Source organism: Porites lutea, chromosome 14 (assembly GCF_958299795.1).
Source record: "Porites lutea chromosome 14, jaPorLute2.1, whole genome shotgun sequence".
Lineage (NCBI taxonomy): Eukaryota > Metazoa > Cnidaria > Anthozoa > Scleractinia > Poritidae > Porites > Porites lutea.
In genome coordinates this window covers 18,505,069-18,524,575 of record NC_133214.1, presented here as the reverse complement: position 1 = coordinate 18,524,575, position 19,507 = coordinate 18,505,069, and the positions used below count along the sequence as shown (strand labels likewise).

General features: G+C 36.8%; 1 protein-coding gene across 3 annotated transcripts; it reads right to left on the bottom strand.

Moving 5' to 3' along the window:
- Positions 1–534: 534 nt before the first annotated feature.
- On the bottom strand, positions 535–16,461 carry LOC140925174 (doublesex and mab-3 related transcription factor 3, truncated-like). Of its 3 annotated transcripts, XM_073375126.1 has the most exons (6): positions 16,391–16,461; positions 16,203–16,255; positions 13,642–13,713; positions 3,974–4,303; positions 3,308–3,406; positions 535–2,895 (listed from the first exon to the last, which is right to left on the bottom strand). In XM_073375126.1, the coding sequence occupies exons 3-6, from the start codon at positions 13,649–13,651 to the stop codon at positions 2,117–2,119; spliced, it is 1,218 nt and encodes a 405-aa protein (XP_073231227.1). In that variant the 5' UTR covers positions 13,652–13,713; positions 16,203–16,255; positions 16,391–16,461; the 3' UTR covers positions 535–2,116. The 3 variants fall into 3 exon arrangements, with proteins under 3 accessions (XP_073231227.1, XP_073231229.1, XP_073231230.1); XM_073375128.1 differs by lacking the exons at positions 13,642–13,713; positions 16,203–16,255; positions 16,391–16,461 and adding an exon at positions 6,447–6,573 and having other exon boundaries at positions 3,974–4,305; XM_073375129.1 differs by lacking the exons at positions 13,642–13,713; positions 16,203–16,255; positions 16,391–16,461 and adding an exon at positions 5,058–5,281 and having other exon boundaries at positions 3,974–4,305.
- Positions 16,462–19,507: the final 3,046 nt, after the last annotated feature.

Below are 19,507 nucleotides of genomic sequence, written 5' to 3'. Positions count from 1 at the left end.
TATTAGGGTCTCTCTCTCTCCCTCTCCCCACTCCCTCTCTCTTTATTTTTCTTTGCTTTTAATTTTTAGCCCGGTGGGAATGGCTCGACAGTAAACCTTCTTGACTCAAAAGGGGTTATGTACTTCATTCGATGCCCTAAGAATGTCTCATTTTGATCTCTGGATGCCACGTTTTTCAGGAACTCTTACATGTCAATGTATATGTAGCGTTTCAATATACGGATGAGCGTGTCAATCGATTTTCATGATGGATGATTAATTGTCGGGTTCCTGCGGTACCTTGAATGAAAACAGGTTTTGCTAAATTAACTACATGTCCCCTTTCTAGTATAGTTAATTTTGTTTCACAAATAAGCATGTTCTTGTAAAGTGCATTTGGAAAATATTGCGAAACTTTAAAAACATGGTGGTCTAATGGTAACATACTCACATGCTTGTAAAGAAAAGTTGCGAAATACTGAAAACCTTATTGTTCATAAGGGGCATTATGACGGATTAATTAAAACGTCGACACATAAGTGCATTGCCTTTGGTGGTATATTACCTATTATATTTACATTTCGCTACTTTCGACATTTTATAATTAATGTTTTTCACAAACAGGTATGTGTTAAGTACATTTATAAAACGTTGCGAAACTTTTAAAACATGGTGGGATAACGTGCACATGCTTGTTAGAAAAAGTTGCGAAATACTAAAAAACTTTGTGGTCTTAAGGGGCACACGATGAAATTAATTTTAAAACGTCAAAACTTAAATGCATTACCTGTGATGGAAAATTGTATGGTATATGCATAGTCTTTTGATATTTTATAAGCACGTGCAATAGTGTTGTTCGGTAACAACAACTCACGGGGTTGGTATTAATTAGTAGCCGAATATTTTTTATCATTACCAGACAACAACTTTATTGTATCTTCTACGTTGTATTGCAAGTCTTTGCTTTACTATTTTTTCTTTACGCTGATTAGATCGGATATTCTGAAGTAACCTACACCGTGTGTACCGTATAGATGAAAGAATAAATAACTAGATAATATCAATGATTGTAGATTAGACTATCAACAGAAGTTCGAAATTTCTTATTTATACATCAGACATTCTTTCACGGATAAAAATAGCAACATATCGGAATCTGTAAGTATTGCTTCCTTTCTAGTTTTTACTGTCTATTTTAGGTGCGTTGTTCTTTTATTTGGTACAGCCTGTAGTTAAAAAACACCATATGTTTAGAATACGCACGCTTTTTAATCATTTTTCTGTTAAGAGGAGCGGTCTGAAATAGGGTAAGGTCTCCGCAAGTTTGTCACAGAGCCCTACCCGAATTTTCAGGAGTGACTCCCAAGACACAAGCCCATAAAACTTAACAAAGGTGCGGAGAGAAGCTCTCATTAAAGGAGCACGCCTTCTTCCTCATTTCTCTCATATCCTCTCTCACGCTTATTTAGCCCAACAGCGCACTCAGCAAGTTTATTTTTTTCTTTCATAGTTGTAATCACACTTTTCTAATTGCGTGACAGTTAACTGAATTACATTCCGGTTGAAGTTTTGTAACATAGTTTTTATGAATCGCAAGTATTATATAGTGAAAAGAAATTATTTCAACATGTATACATCTTAGTCTTTTTCATTAAATCTATTTAATTTGGTTTCCCTTTAATGATCAGTTCCTCAATAAAACTACCAAATGGATGCCTGAAGAAGAATATAAATACATATACTACATACAGTTTCAAAGGACTATGTCCATGAATTAATTGTAACAGTCGGCTTCGTTTAAGCCCAAGTTAGGAGTTATTTTACAAGAATCCCCCTTGCATTTTCAAGAATTTAACATCTTTATCCACATGACCATTTACATTAATGAACTTACGCAACAGGACGGGAGAGGAAAGAAGACGGCAAACCTTGTGTGACAAGCATGACAATAATTTTGTTTGAAACAACTTCACTTTCCTTTAAACAGATCTTTTTGTAAAGGACCAGAAAACATTGGTATTAAGTGATGATCGCGAAAAAACACGCAAGTAATAGCCCTGTCATGTTTGTCACATACAAGCGTTTTGCCGTCCTCTTCTTCCCGCCGTCCTGTTACGTAAACTCACTATTGACGGAATTATAGACCATTAGCCGATTCACTAAGAACCTTGCCGCAGTGGGCGCAAAACTTATCAAAAACGGTTATTTTGTGTCCACATCTGCTACAGAAACGGGTCATGGCAAGTCCACAAGCCCTCGACTCGGTATTGTATGGGGCATGAGCAATAGGAGAAAACTTAAACGCCATTTCCGGTTTGGGCTTCACTAGAAGTGGTGGCGGAAGTGGTGATGCTGGGTAAAGCCGCGTTGGGGAACATGCATGAGTGCTGGTTAACGGTCTTGTGATGACGTTGCGAGTCATAGGACCATGAAGGAATGGAGAGGCATGACTGACCGCTGAAAATCCGAAGCCTCCCAACGCCCTCACCTTACTTCCCCTAGACTCCTGAGTAGACAGCAGCATTTCTATGGACTCCACCACGCTACCATGGCAACTTTGCAGGATATGTTCTAGTGTGGTCATGTTGTGGTGCGGGAAGAGTTTACTGAGGAGCTCCATTGGAGGGTGCCTGAGTGATAGAGCGCTTAATTCCTTTGATAGCCAGGGATATTGATACTCGTGTGGTCTATCATATAGGCTTTCTTGAAGATACTTTCCGTTTGAATTGACGCTCTCTTGATCTGGTGTTTTTCTCGCTTGTGGAGAGCTAACAGGGCTTGTCATGGCAGGTCTTTCCCCTCCATGTTCACGCGGCTCCCTCTTCACGTCAAGATCTGGAGATAGGGCAGTCCTTTTAGGGCTTGGGTTCCCGTCCTCGACCTCTTCTGAGAACGAATTGCATCTTTTCAAGGATTCTGTGAATGGAAGTGGTGAAAATGGAATGGAATTCTCGTGAAACTGCGCTACAATAATCTATCAATCAATGGGTTTTGGAAACGCTACTGGAACGCAGTTTGGAATTAACAATGACCCTCGACATTTGAACTGCTTAGCAGTGATTTCCTTAAGCGTGCAATTGAGGAAGAGAAGAAAAAGTGTTCCCCATGGTTTCGCGTGCCGTACGGGGTTCGGAGAAGAAACGACTGTAACACAGCCTATATAACGCTAATTGAGACAATGTGAAAACCAGCTTGTGAGAGTGGGAGCGGGAGTTGGGCTCGGGAATATTTGCACAACATACCACCAGGCCTCTCGTTGCTGCGAACTTGGTGTGCTAGTCAATGGTACGAATTAAAGCGTGAAAGTGAGCTTTAAAAGAGTACTCACCTGAGCTGGGTGTAATTTCGGTTATCCTAGGTTCTAAGTGACTCATATTTGCCTGAGCGGGGTGATGATAAAAATGATGACGATGATTGCTTGGAAATGCTAGAAAAATAGAACGTCGTTAATTCAGGAGCATTGTGGAATTGTCAGCACAGTATAATATACTTATCTCAACTTTTAGACCATCACCTTTTCAGTGCTATTTGACAGCAACAGTCACATAATTTTCTTTCCAAAAAAGTTTGGTGAGAAAATCCCTGATAGGAAATGCAAAACATGCAGTGTTTTTTCTAAATCCCACACTTGCTTTGTGTTGTCCTTGTGTTATTCTTCATGGTTAATTTTCAGTGACCTTTCAGCCACAACAAAATACAGTTGACTACTTAAAAACCGGTCACCTATTTCGTTTGTTTTTATTAACCAACTGTTATTTAACGGGGGAGCGTCCAAGTATTATCCACCAGCCAAAGAAGGTAAAATATCGCTTGCCCTTTATATTATCCAAGGATTTATGGTGGTGATCAGGGTCCTTCATATGTTGTGGAGACAGGAGACAAAGTTTGTAAACCTATTTGTAAAAGGGAAATTAATTTTGAACGCATCCTACGATCTATCCTGCAACCCCCAACCGTACAACGCACAAGAAAATTTGAACTTGAATTGTTTTACCTGCTAAACCATTGGCCTGAAACACCATGGAGTATGTCAATCGAGCATTTTCCAGTTCTCGTTGATATTTAGCTCTTAACTCAGCTCCTTTACGCTGTTGCCTGAGTAACGCAACCCGCGCAGCTGTCACACGTTGTCTCTCAGTGATCAGTTGGCATTTTGCGCATGTACAGTCTCGCCAGCGGCAGTAATGTTTGTGACCCTTGAGCCATGACACGGTGCCATGCGTACGGCAGCGGGCGCATTTCGGGACTCTGTGGTGCAAGGTGGGGGAATCACTTGATTCCTCTTCTTGATTCTCTTGATCGGATTCTTTTGGGTCACTCATTTTCCTAGGTGAAAAGAAAAAATGTTAAAAGGTAATCGAAACGACGCTTTCTTAGAAGGAAAGAGGAATGATTTATTCGACCATCTAATTTGTGATGGAAACATAAACTAGTTTTAAGAAAGTATTTTTTTCCCACCCTTTGGTGATTATTGGTAAACCCATTGAGATACTTCTTGTCTGAACTATGTAGATTAACAAAGTCTTTGGGTTTAAATGATAATAAAATAATAAGCAATAATTTAGCCATCTTAATAAATACAATCTAACGCTAAAGGTACGTTTAATTTTTGAAATTCAGATTTGGATTTTCAAACTCCAATTCCGAACACCAAAATAAATTCCAAAACGGATTTTGTTAAATAGCAATCCGTTTGCAACATTGTTTTTCAATTAACCGATCCTACAATACCTTAGATCACAGGATTTATTCAGAGCAAGAACAAAGCAATCGGGAAATCCAGTTTTAATTTCCAATCCGCAAGCGAATCCTTAAAACATATTGCTTGAATAGTTCAGTTTCTAGAGTTAAAATGCGTCTAAGAATGCTTCTCACCGAGCCACTCCAAAGTAAATAAGGCGGAAAATCCACCTTTGCGTATTATTAATAGACTGAGGAGGCCTTATACCTTTAGGGTGTCCCTGCATGTGTTACAGACCCTACCTCACGTTTATCGTCCAATATAATTATTCAAAACTCTTGTTACACTTGTAAAATGACTGTATAACATACAAAATTCGCCGGTATTTCAGACTTACCAATTATTTTAAAGTAAACATCTGTCGGCTAGAAAGAGTTTCCTCGCACACTAGGAAGACAATCATCATTGTGCCATTCGGTGCTACTGATTGAACGTGTGTCATCATTGCTATAGATATGGACTAGGAAACCCTATTCATCCTTGCTCGACTTAGAAACCCGTACAAGAAGGAATACATGTCAATAATTTATTAGACAAAGATTGGGCTCGAGAAGAGGAAAAATCTTAATCATCGAGGCAAAAAATGACAAACAGCATTAGCTAGGCTATAGATGACAAACCCTACTATGTAGCACTCTAAAAAACAACGTGTTGCCGGCTGTAAATGGGGAACTTTTCCTGAGATACGTGAGGAATTTTTGTATTGGAATAAAAACTCAGTAGTATGGTTACTTGGTGAAAACTATTTTGTTGTATACGTCTCTTGAATAATAATCAAATAGATACGCTTTTGGATTGTCGTGATGAGTGGAAGAGGGACGCCGGGTTAATGTATGTGTTCCAGTAAAACCTTATATATTAAGAGAATGATAGTTTCTAGAATCGTACAAGTAAGCAAATAAACAAGACGTTGCTTACAACTTTAGTAGATTTCATTTTTATTAGCTGAGGCGTGGTTGTAATCAGAAAGTCTGTCTAAAAGACTGAACAACGTATTAGCGAGAGTGATGTACATTCGGGCAGAAAATATCACATCAAGGTTTTTAACTTGGCATGTTGTAACTTGCTGGTAATGATGCAGTTTTAGCGTGCTTTTAAAATGCAACTTATTAGATCCAATTTGCGTATTGCCTCGCTACAAAGAGTGAAAACCAGTAAGATAATGTGCATTAATGTTCATCAGGTACAAGAAGTTTTAGAATAATTTCATCAACCGTACCAGCTAGTATAGCAACATAATTTCAGTTTGGTAGCCGTAAAATTGCCAGTTTTTTACAAATTAAGAGCCTGGATGTACAAATTTACATTGCGTGTTTCTAAATTAACACTTGAGAAAATAACGCGGTAATTACGTAGATCTGAGGTAACTGTTTCTGTTCAACTTACTTGTGTAGTCGAAGATTCTTATTTTCTCACGGCAAAGGACCTTTGTCACACTTCCTTGCACCACCAAAGATTTCATTGAGTTTGGCTCACAAGTCGCAAATTACATTAACGATGAAGGTGCATATAAAGCGAAAGGCAAACAATATTTTCCCCGTTCACGATCAACACGGTTTTTAACCGGAAAAGATAGTTGTGGTGGTAAAAGTAAAATTTACGAACTCCATTTTAAAAATTGTGAAATGCGACGAACCGTCTTTTAACCCTTTTTACTTATTTTTGTGAATTTATCTGAAAATATGCGACTAAAAGTTAGGAAAATTCCAAAAAATTTGAATCATACCTTTACAGTTTTCCCTCCTTTCTGATCATAAAACTTTAACGGTGAAAAGACGTCTTGTTAACGAGCCGAGAAAGAACTAGGCAATTTGAGGTTCTTGCGCTCTCTTTGTTGATTTTAAATAGTTACCGATGCAACAACCAGATATTTAAGGGAGGAGCCACGTCCATTAGCGAGTACTGGTGGATGGGTATAGGGTTACAAAGTAGGTGCGACTTTACATTTTGTTTTATTCAACATCTGCCGTCTAAAAATGCAACTTCCAAGGAAAGGTACCTTTCTGTTATATTGTTTCAAGTATTCTAGCGCTTAAATGGCATCGATTGCGAAATAAATACTGTGAGGAAAATACAATTGTAACTCGACCATATATGTATTTCATTTTAACATTAACCAAGCTAAATAGTTGTTATTTTGAGACATTTGTCAATAAATTCAGAGAAAAGGTTAAGGTCCGTTTTCTTTTTGCTCGGAGATGCTTTTGTGTGTGACAATATGACTGAGGTGCTAGTGGTTGTCTAGTAAAATCATTTAATAACTTCAGACATCTGTTATGAAAACAAAAGAAATTGCTCCCTTTAATATCAGTAAAACTTTATTAGCATCTTTTCTGGCGGCTCTGGTAATTGTTAGCACCGTTTCATTGCATTTTTTTCGAAACAATTTCAAGTGGTGTGTTTAGTGTGTTCAAATGCTCAATAAAGCAATTTCCCGTAACCTTCTTTCCAACTTAATAAGGAAGTCTTTATTCAATTCGCTGCTTTACCTATCTTTGAACTGAGTTAACTCATTGTTAATGGCAATAACATTTGTATGCAACCAAGACAGATAAGAATAAGACAGGTGTAAAACACCGTCAAATTAGGACAATTATTTCATCTCTTAAGTGCCTCTAGCGACATTTCCAGCACCAGTCCGTTGTATTGACTCATGTTTACCTTTGTTATTGTTAAGTACCGCGAAAAGAAAAAAGCATGACGGTGAATTAGCATGACTATAGGAACAAGAAGGCCATTCGCTTCCACAACAAGTCGCGTCGCGAAAAACTTGAAATGACCTGACATCCTTGTGGTTTGTAAAACGATATTCACGGTATAAGAATCGAAATAAAGGGAACCTGTAGCTGTGCAGTGATAATGCACCAGCAGGAATTGTATCCAAGCAATCCTATCATGAACCTCAGTTTTTCATAACAACTCAGTGTGACAACTGAACATCCGCTCTCTTTAAAATTATGTCGGACAGATAGCACCCGGCCCTTTCGCTTGTGGAGCAGCAACAGAAACATCAGTGAATCGTCATTAAGTTTTCTGGAGCGTACATGACTTAATGCTAAGTACTAGTTGTATGTTTCGACAATATTGAATTACTGACGTAAATTTGAAAATCTTACTGTCTTTTTTTGAAGTTTTCGGTTAAACACGCGACTCCCACGTCGTACAAAATGTAAACAAAAATATTTGTGAAAATAGTCATTTCATCGAGATAGCCAGTAGTATTTTAGACCAAGTTGTTCTGTGGAACTTTCATTAACTTGTTTCTATTTATGGCGCTCACTGCTTCGTGATACTTTTTTGATGAAGCTTTTTACTGATTAAGTCAAGTATGTGGTATTGAATCGTTTAAATTGCATTTTTCAAGGTATATAGAATAGACTAAGTATGTACTTGCAATCCTGAATTAATGAAAACAAAAATGAAAGGTTTCGAAGGAAAGCATAAAAACACTAATTAATTTTAGAAATTAAAAAAAAAGGAAAGTAAGACGAGACACCAATAGAGGATCTGTGAAGGTTAAATGAGTATCTGTCCATGATGAGGACTACTAATATCCCTAATTGTCCTTTGGCTCAAATTATTATTGGGGCTATACTATCCTTGTCCATAATGCCAATACTGTTTGGTGTATATTGGGCTGGAGACAATAGAAGTCTGGAATAAAACTGTGTGTTATATCCCTTGACTTAATATTTTTACGTATAGAACTTGAAGCTATTCTGCTTTATTAGGTTTTGTTTTTTGAGTCTTTACTACAGGCCATCAGGTTACAATGGAGAAGAAAAAATTGCTGATTGATAATACGAATATTTTGAAAAAAATTTGTAACTTAGCGCATTTGACTCGTGGATTATTAGTGTGTTTTTCGAATCCGGATTAGATTTACAATTCAGATTTCGTGTGTTCCATTCCAAACCCAATTCAAACGAAGCAACTGAATTTGCCACACGTTAATCCTGCTCCTTCACTAATGTTGTTAAACGATTCATACAAGAAATCCCTTTTGGATTTTTGTGCTCAATTTGGGCATCTAAAAATCCGGATTAGATCTAAAATCTAATTCGTATTTTCTAAAACAAAAATCCTTTCGAACAAACTTGTCCATTATTATCATTACTTATACAACATCTGTGAAATATTTTCTCCCAGACATCAATGATGCTATTGAAGCTGTAAAAATAAGAATTAAAACATTTTAAAGTCTTCGAATAAGCCAATGACGGATGCTCTAATCACTTACTATGACGTAATTATAACACATAGTCTAATAAAAGGTGCGTACTTATCTGTACACAAAGTGTGAGATATTTTTTATCGAAGACTTAGCTAACGTGTCGCTAACAAATCAAGAATTAAAATAATTCATTAAATTATGTAACCATTATGAGTTTCCCTCCCGCATAGTCAATTTTGAAGATGAGTATTATTCCAAATATGAGTTTGTGGATGGAATGACTTGGATTGTTCTTTTAAGTGAAAACCTCTTTGTCAGCTTCACCAGATACTACTTTTTTTATAGTGAATTTGTTTTGAGTGAATGGGTTACAGTTTGAGGAGACTTGATTATATATGTATAGGCGACTATTGTGGTCCTGATCTATTTCCCCCCAGGACTTTGGCTATTCAGAGAGATATTTTCAAAGAAGTTAGGTTCTTATTTGTTACACAAGTGCTATGCTCTTTTAAGAGATGTATGAAGTTTATGACTCAAAAGCATACAGTGTACACTACATAAATTTCGATTCCTTTTTGGAGAAATTTCTTTACAAAGTAAAAGCGGGGATACACACTTGTCTTTGTAACCCATGTTTCTCCTCTTTTGCGTGAATGAATGTTATCACTGAATTCTTTTCGTAGAAAACAAAGTTTTCACAGAATTGTTTCTATTTATATCTATTCCAGTCTTGGAGATTCAAACACCAGTAGCGCGCGTGCTTCCGGTGTTTAAGATGATCTTGATACTCACCTATGGCCATCAAAACACCTCGTTTCCAATAAATTTGTCGACAGGTGGTATTATTGAGAAAACGGGCAATGTTTTGGTACCCGGCTGATCCGTCCTTGACAGAGTGACAGTTGTGTTAAAGGTTTCAATTTCAAGACAAAACGTTTAGTTTCGACTTTACGAATAACTTCTGGAACACGGTGGACTCCCGATAACTTGAACCTTCTAGGGAAATCGAAAAAATGTTCGAGTTATCGGGAGTTGAAGTAAATATAACCGGAAATAAGCAAATAAGCAAATGGATGGGGAGAGAATGCAATCAAGCAACAAAGTATACAGGGATGGACACTGAATTTGAACAGAAGAGACAAAAAATTGAAAACAGGTTCGAGTTAGCGAGGGTTCACGTTAACGAGAGTCGACTGTACTGTTTTCAAATGAATGGATATCAAGAAAAACCCACGTTTAGTCCAATTCAATTTCAATTCCGCTTCTAACGTTCAACTTAACCACCATTATGCTTAATATCTTAGTAAATGGGTTCATAAAATATGCTGTAACACTGGTTCGGGGCCTGAAATAATATTTTTATGGAAAGCAGAAAAGAATTCCACCTTTCGTAAAAATTAATTTAGAAAGTTTGAGCTAAGGTTAACTCCGCCATAAATGCTGGTGAGCGTATGGAGCTATTCGCTAGTTACGTAACGATATTTGCCTTGGTTGGCTATCCACATGCTTGATAAATTTACATGAACTATAAATATCGTCTTAAAGTCGCACGCGGCAGTTAAGAGACCGTGCCCTCGCCTTCTCTCTTGGGTCGGGGATCAACGCCGTACTAAGTCATGAACTGAGCTATATTCATAGAGCATGGAAACTTTGACGTTAAGCGAGCGCAGTGTAGCACGGCTAATAGAATAACGATCGGCTTAGGCAATCTTCAAGGCTGGAGTAGCCCGGTGAAAAACGGCTGAACTGTGACCTACCTTAATTACGTTAACTTTACAGTTGACGTTGATTGCAAGTGAACGTATTTACTGAATTTCAGTAGGCACAAGAACAGTACCACATTAACTAAGAAATTAGAAGTACCTTTTCCTTGTAAAATATTGTACGATGATATAAGTATTACGTTTACGTTATAGGTTTGTTTCTCTTAATGTTCCCAAACAGCTCTTAATCATACCACCGAACCTCCTCAATGAAATCAATCTCTGCCTTTGAACACAGATATTAGGGGCTTTTTCACATAGAGTATCAGATATGTGACCGTTTAAATTTTGTTCATTAGGCAATCATGGTGGGCTGGTATTCTGATAAGATAGTTTTTCCCATAGAAGACCAACAATATTGGTGGTTCACATTAAAACTTTTGTGGCAATATTTTTGTTCTCAGTGTCCGTGTTTCTCTTTCGACTTTTCATTCAGGGCTTCCTGAGAATCAAAGACTTAAAATGATAACGAAACCAAGTAACCTTAATCAATGCACGTGATATGTTTATTATTTTGAAGAGACAGAACAATAAAACAGGTAACTAGAATGCAGATAACTACCCTCGCCTTGCGAAATAGTTAGCACTATTATAAAGACGGCCTCAGTTTACCACATATCCTGAGCGACCACCTTAATCTATAGTATATTGAAATCAGTTCTTATAAGCGAGATTGTTATCTGTCTGATTCATTTCCCAGACAATCACTATATTTGAAATCTATACATACCACAACCGTGAAATTTAACAAACTCTGGAGAAAAATCTGAATTGAGTGCGAATTTCAATGAGTTCAAACCTTAGGTAGCTTAAGCGTGTATTGAGCAACCTGCTGTCCTTGCATGGCAACACGACCAAGGGGTATCCAAGATGGGGCTTGGGTCAGATTACAAAAAGCCGCTGTTGACTATTAAGGAAACCGTGTTAATATGACACCCCCTGTTATTACAGAAATACTATTTTGGTCTCATAATGTTTGAAATTTAGCTGGCGTTTATTTAGGTGCTTGACACTGCTATCCTATGCCGCCTTGTTAGAAAGCTTGGCTAATATATGGAAGTGGGTATAGCCGATATCTTGGATCCGCCTTATTTGATTACTGTCGTTTTTGATAATCAATAAAATAACGCTGGTCAAAATAAGCTAAAATCAGGATGCCAAAATGCTCGCAATTGGTGGGAAAAACAAACTTTTTGTATTATTTGGTTGAACATGAATTTAAAAACGTGCCGTAAGTTGCTAAGGAAAAGCAAACTAAGTGTCAAATACAGAAAAGTCATCACACGACGCCCCTCATAGAAATTTGCCTTTGACTTTCCAGGCTATTTGCCGTACACTTCTCCGATCGGGGTTTAAAAAACAAAAAACAAAAAAAGAAAACACAAACAACTTTCAATTACCATATACGATTAAGGATTTCAGACCACAGATCTAAAGTTAAAGCCACCTTGTACAGAATAAGAAAAAGAAAAACAGGTAGTACGTATTTCTTGATAAAAACTTTCACGGACTCACAAAAGCTTTCGGCATACCTACAGCATAAAACAAAACTCGGGAAGGTAGTGCTCATTCATCTGATTTGTCCCACTTTAATAACTGATTCCATATTTTTAATTCAGAATCATCTCTGTGTAGTGTATTATACAAATAGCAACACTAGCACTCCTGAAGTGCTGCTAAATAGCTTTCAACTTATTAACGATTTCAGCTTCAGACTCGACAGTCAAATTCACCTGGTATATACGCTTTTCGATACTGCATATTTTTCATTTGGATAACCATAGTTCAGAAGACTTGTTATGAAAGCCGGCAAAAATCAGTCATGAAAACGACGGTACTGCAGTTTATGTTGGGAGCTCCCCGCTGTGCACAATCTTTGGTTTTTTTTTTCAGTTTTCACAGATAATGGTGGGATGTTTCTAGTGTTTATTTGGTTGAGGATGATAAGTATGCTATTGGACGCTGTTTACAGTGAAGTTCAAAAATGCAAAAACATATAACCTGTGAGTTTGGTTGCCCACCCTTCGCCAATGTCGGGCAGTATAGTAACAACTTTTTCAAGGCTTAATTTTATTCAGTGAATTTACCCTCTTGTTTCGATGTTTCAAGATTCATGTGCGGTTATTGATTGATACTTAGTCATGTTTGAAACTACAATAGACAATAATTCTAATCATGGTAATACTGAAATCTAAAGTTTTCAGTTGTAAATTCAGTGTTTCAAACTTATCAAAACTTACTTTATTTACAGTTAGCTTATAATACGAAGTGAAAAATTAAGTGTTTCTTTCGGAAACCCCAGTGTCAGAGGTTGGACGTTACTATCGTGCAAAAAGATCTTCGGTCCTAGAAGTTCAGAAGATAGGGAAGAAGTTCAGTCCATTACCCAATGGACGGAAAAGGTGAATGTGCCACAGGAAACCTTCTTGAATAGCGTAACAAGAAGAAATACAGGGACGTAAGCTTCCTCTCATTAGCTTTCATTTCAATGGTCACTTTTTGAAATATTATCATCCACACACTCCGATGTTGGAACAAATGTACAATAAAATGAGCAGTGCGACTGTTTAGTCGCCATTCATTTGAGTGGCCACAGTATAGGATTTTAACTGCCGTGCAGGACTGAAAACTATCTTAAGCCGACAAAGCACTAGGACCAAGGCCGGAAAGTGTAATTTCCATAAAGTACGTCTAAATTGATAAACTATATGTGAGCATTTCGTGACCCAAAGAGACAAAAGAGTTAAATTATCCCGGAAATTCAGGAGCCATAAATCCCTTGGGTTGACTTATTTATAGGCGAATTAATTTGATAACATCTCAGTCTTCTTTCTCTATAGAGTGAGCTAAAACTTCCTGACACGACCAGCGTGGTGGAAGTAAAAAACAATATTTTCTCTCTCATAATGTAGAACAGTCCAGTGTTTTATTGTTGAAGAACTTAAAACAACATAACTCTTACTCAATTCATATTCTAAACAGTACCTGTATCATGGATATAGTCCCTGTCCGTGATGATGAAGTGTTACGCAATTCCTTTCCTTAATATGCGTCTCCTAGGAACCAAGAAAAGGATCTTCTGAGACATTGTAGAACTGCATGTTGTCGAGATTTTTTGGTTCAATTTTACGCCATCTATGTAAGTTTACTTTATTTGGGGGAAAATCCGTTAACTAAATCAAAAGCAAGCTTCGCACAATGTACATGACCCTCTTCCATCAATCTAGACTAAAATGGGGAACACAATAAATCCCGCCCGTGAACTTAAAACATTAGAAACAACCGCACTAAAGGCCAAAAAGTCTGTCTAGGCGCCGTTAGAACGCCAGGAAAAAGCGGCCGAAAGAAAGATATTCCAACACAAAAGACAGTGTGTATTTAAAGTGGAGTGGTTGGGTTGAAATTGGTCAAATTGGTCAGCTGCCCGGTTTAAGCAGTCAAAATTTTCCTGCCTTTCATTTGCGGTAATTGTTAAACTGGCGTCTGTATGCAGACACGTTTTGTGACCAAAAAACCTTTTAACCACGAATTATTTAGAACAACCAAGGAAGCTATTTATCAATAACAGTTCCGCAGCTTAACAGTCGCAGTTTCTCAATCGATAACCTCGCCCACAAAAGCATTCAGTAAACGTTAATCTTGATCAGCTTATAAGCCATTACAAAGTAATGCAAATTATCCGCCTCAATAATAAATTAAAATAACTCGTCTGGAGACGTACGTGCGTACATTTAGCGGTGAAAATGGCGACAGAAATCTGTGCACCAGTACGGTTTTAAAAAAGGATGAGAGCAAGCGAAGAAAATCACGCAAACACTTTACATTAAATAAAAACTTGAAACGGGAGAAAGCAATTAATACTCGCGAGAAGATTATTAGAAATAGCTTCTGTTTAAACAGCTTTAACGGTTTCTCACCTCTACTAGATGCAATTTTTTTGTTCTTTTTAGTTATCATTATTTCTAGCTGCATCGAAAATAATTTCGTGCATTTTTAATTTTAATGCCTTATTACGTCAGTTAAAATTACTTTTCGATGCTAAAGCGCACCTGAGTGAGTTTAATTGGTGTAAGGCGGAGGATTTGACCTGATCACCGTGTGAATTACGACTACGTGTGAAATGATTGTGTAAAATTAACATTATGCAAGAGGAAATTTCTGTTGTGATCCGAAAAGTAATTTAAATTAGTACGTCGTATTGTTCGCGACTTAAACAAGCGGTGATAGTATTTTTCCTAAATCCGTTTATCGCGAATTTTTTATTATTTTCTTTCCGGTCAAGAAGCCGATTCTCGACCTTAGTTCAGATTAAATATACATTCATCGCCGTTTTATGGAAGATGGATCATTTTATTACATGAGCCGTTATCTTATTTTCAGATTCTTCTTCGATAACATCTCGGAAATTAGTTATAAATATTGTCTCCTCGACGTATAAGTAAGAAAGGATTTGTGAATTTAGCCGGAGCGTTAATTTTAACCTCTGCCTTGCGTTTGCCTAAATTAAGGTAATAACCATCGATAATTAATCACAAGATTCACTCATTTCCTTTATATTTGCAGAAAACAAGCAAATTTCATCTTTGAATTTGTTGTTTAAATTTGTCACGATGAGACCACTGAACATATGCAAACACACCAAGTAATGCGTTTGAACAAAGACAGCTTTTTACACTTAAAGCCGAACACCTAGCAGTCAAGGGATTCGTAGTTAAGGTCTTCACAGTTAGTTGATTACAATAAATCGAAAGCTGTGACTTGGCTTCATTAATCGTGACTGAAATGCTTAATGGCGTTCCATATCTTTGGTTTACAACTAGTTAAGTTTACATTACATCTACTTTTAACAGTAATATCTCAAAATGATTAATTCTCAATTGACTTTTGGCCATATCTGTGGGTTTCTTCGGTTTTATTATGATTCTTGCACGCAACCTTTTTAAAAGCTGTCTAGTTTGTAAAAAAAACACTACAGAATCGAGTCACGGAAACAACTTCCTTGGTCAGTTCAAAAAGAGGGCTATTTTTTAAATCTCCACGGTCATTTTTTTGGCAATGTTATTTCGATTAATTCACTAGAATGTCTGTCGATATTCTCTTTATAATTGGTAATTTACAAAAGGGTATTTTTTCGCTAACTGCGTCAAAGAAATGCTTGCAACAGTTATCTGTTTGTTATACTGGTTCCTCACAACATTCTTAGAATTTTAAAAGTTTGTTGTTTTAACTTAATTAAGTACACTCTAGCTTGCTCCTACAGGAGAAGCCACTACGTGACTGAAAGAAATTGTGCTTAAATCTTAGCCGAATTAGAAATTAATCTTCTGTAAATGAATGTTTCGTAACAGTACAACATATTTTAAATCTTCTAGGGGAAATTTCAACAAAATACAAAGAGGCTTTAAAAAGTAGGTCCAAATGTTACCGTTTACTAAATATTTATGAAAGCCTTAGTACGGAGATTAAAAGAGCGTTTTAAAAACGAGATTCTCTGACGAGAAAGTTTAAAACTCAATCAACAGAAATGTTCAGAGTTTCAACTCACCTAAGTCTTTGATTCCTTGTGATATGATTGATCAGTCTGAAACTTTCTCTTCGCTCCAAATAAAAGTAAAAATTCTTCACATTAATTGTATGTCGTGCAGATGAAGATAAGGATGACGATAAAGATTACAAACTTTCTCACGCAATCTGCAGGTCAAGAAATGATCGTAGTAGCCTCGCTTGGTTTACCTGTTAAACGCATCTATAAAGAGGCCCTTTCAAGCAAAAAAGGGACGGTCACAGTATAGTCAGTTGCAAGCGCTCATCCAGTTCTACGCATAGTTAGTGAATGAAAAAGCGATGATGGTCTTAAATGTCGAGGCGAATAAACCGCTGACTTATTCAAATTGGAAACGCTGGCGTCTTCGGCGATTTCGAGAATTGGACACAGTCTTGACAACAAAAGCCGCGAAAGGAGATTTAAGATGGGCTAATCGTCTCTTGCTTGTTAATAATTACTTTGCGTTAGTGAGAACTGTAATGTCAACTTTAGAGCAAAATTTCATTAACTTCGGAAGTTAGATTTCTTTCATAATTGATTTCTTAATAACTTAAGTAAGTTGAATGTCAGAACTGTCGCGCGAAAGACAAGCTTGGAAGCAGGTGCTTTGTGTATAGCTGACGGCAAGTGATTCACGTCTGTTTTAATTTCACGAGTGTTAAACGAAACGCGCTTTTATCATTCTTCACCCATCTAGGACAGAGCGGTCTAAGTTTGTATTTCAATTTTTTTTGACAAAGCCATTACTTGCTAGCCAACCCCCCTACCCACTGCTATTTTCAATTTTATTGTTTCTGGGCTTTTGGCGATTATTTTGTTGTAAGGTCGGATGCTCACTGCCTTACAGTACATTTTTGAGTCAATCTGTAGCCTAAACCGGTGGTAAAAAGTGAACAAATTCTCTTATATTCGCTCTACTCGCCTGCGTCAAGAAAAAAGCGTGTTTCATCTTTGCATCTTTTTTAACCAATGCAATTTTCTCAAATTGTAGCCTAAAGGAACTTTCCATGGAGCTTGTTACCGGAAAGGATAGCAAATGCCAACTATCCTCTCATTCTTAACGCTTCTTGTATTCGGTCGTATCGCTGTCAATTACTCATGGATTGACGCGACGATTCCTTACGCGTTTAAAACCAAGAGAATTCAGTTTTAAGCTGAATGTTGGAAATGTTCTTCTCCTTCTTTTTGTCCAAAAAATCTATTTAATGATAATCACAGTAAACATAGAAATGTTTTTCTGACTGGTTAAGTTTTGGCTCTGTTTGATAAGATAAACGTAAGATTCGTTTGCAGAAGAGTCATATTAAACAATACTTTAGAAATAATATGCTAATCATTAGTCGATTTGGATCCTTATCAGTTATGTTTACTGTGCTTTAGACATCGTTAAATACAAATTAAGGTATATTTAGAGATATCGGCCGACAATCGTTTATTATTTTGAAGTTCATTGCCATGGTCGTTCTAATCATCACGCGGTGGATATGAAAGAAAGCGCGTAATTAAAACTTGTGAATTATAACCCTTTTTTCCATTTAAGCTGTTTTCGCCGACGGGGTTTTAATTTTGTTTTCCTGTTAAATGGCGAGCCGGAGAGTTTCTCATTATAAAGGGAACAAGCGGTAACCAAACAGCCGTTTTAATAAGTTCAAGCGATTTGCACCAAATCCACAAAAAATATACTGAAAGGAATGAACGTTTCATTTGCAGCAATTGATATTAACATTTTAAAGTATTTAGTCATCGTTTGGGTACATATATTTTGCCTCTTCCCCTCTGATTACCCTGCTATTTCACGCTAATAAATGAAGAACTACCGCGTATGAACTAACATGTAACCTGAGGTTTGAACATTCAAGTGAGACCTGTTTGATGGTACTTTTGCACGTAATTATAGGCTGGTCTCACTCAAATTAAACAGCTTTTTTTGAGATTTTTCCTGGAATGTTATTTGCACCATATAAAGAGAAACCCTCTTTGACTAAAATGAAAATATAACGCCCTTCTGGGCAGAAAAAGCGAAGAGGAACAACTTATAATGAGTGTTAAAAATGCCATAAATTATTACTTTTAAACAGAACAAAAACAATAAAAATAGCTCTGGATAAGTTTACACTTGTCATTTGTTTAATTACAAATTGCTCTTTCGAAAAATGTCATTCTCTTCAATACTACACAGAAACTAATTGCCCTGAGAAATAATTCATAATACCATGAATGAAAAATAACAACATTTATCTATCCAGGAAAGTTCCACAAGTGTAATTTCGATATACAAATTAAAATTTTCAGTTGAAAAAGGTAAAATGGCAAATGACATTTCATAGCTTACTTTTGACAAGGGTTATGTCTAAAGCGAAATTTCAAATCGCGTTTGTTCAGCTAAGGTGTTGTAACACAAAGGCCCTGAAGAGTTTCGACACTTTGAGAATGCACTAATAAAGCTTATTTGACACATGGGTGATATCTATTCTTCCAATGATTTATCGCTTAACCTCATTTCTCGAAATGGTCACCTTGTATTGGTGTGGAATTATCGACTTTCGTTGTTTGTATATGTTAGAAAAATGCAGAGTTTAGAAAAGCAAAGAGGAAGTCGCAATTTCAGACAGTACTTTTAAAGAACGCCTCGTTGAAAATTTGGAAATTACACTGTAAGCTTGTCTTTTTTCATTGTCCGACATACACAATAAGCAATACCACGTGGTTGAACCGAAGTCTAAATTAAAACTACCTTATGTAAATAACTAGTTTCCTTTGAATAAAGTACAATGCATTGAATTCTTCCATCCCGTGTTAAGACCTGGTATTTGTTACAAAATGTGACTGAATTCAGTTTAGTACATTGAACTGAGCATGTAGCCTGTCTATTCTATTTTATTTTTACTGTCAGTTAATACCAGTAGCTTGTATTTAAAACTACCACACGGTCGCTGATCGTTCTGCTTCCCACACTTTGTTAACATACCAGACCATAGAATATTAGTTGTTTATTTAGAAAAAGATATTAGTGCTTATATAGCCGCCTTGTCTGTCCCATTGTTTTTACACTCATATACAATTTTGCTCGACTAGAGGGAGGGTGTAAAATAGTTTCAGCTGAGTTTGTTTTACGCAGATAGCACTTCAAAACCAGTTCTCATGGGAACTACAGGCGTGGCCCCAATTATTGTCAACCAACAATCGCTTTAATCTCGTTGTCAGCAACTGCAGCAGCTTATAGTATTTGAGTGTCCCCTCGAGCTACGCATGTACTTGTAACAACGCCTGAGGTTACTTCGACTCTCTTCAATGCTTTTAGTGAC

Bases quoted from the DNA above. Each gene is read 5' to 3' on its own strand.
- LOC140925174 (XM_073375126.1), bottom strand. The intron at 3,407-3,973 runs GTAAAACAATTC...CTATTTTTCTAG, and splicing joins TCAGGCCAATGGTTTAGCAG to CATTTCCAAGCAATCATCGT. The intron at 2,896-3,307 runs GTGAGTACTCTT...TTCCATTCACAG, and splicing joins CGAAATTACACCCAGCTCAG to AATCCTTGAAAAGATGCAAT.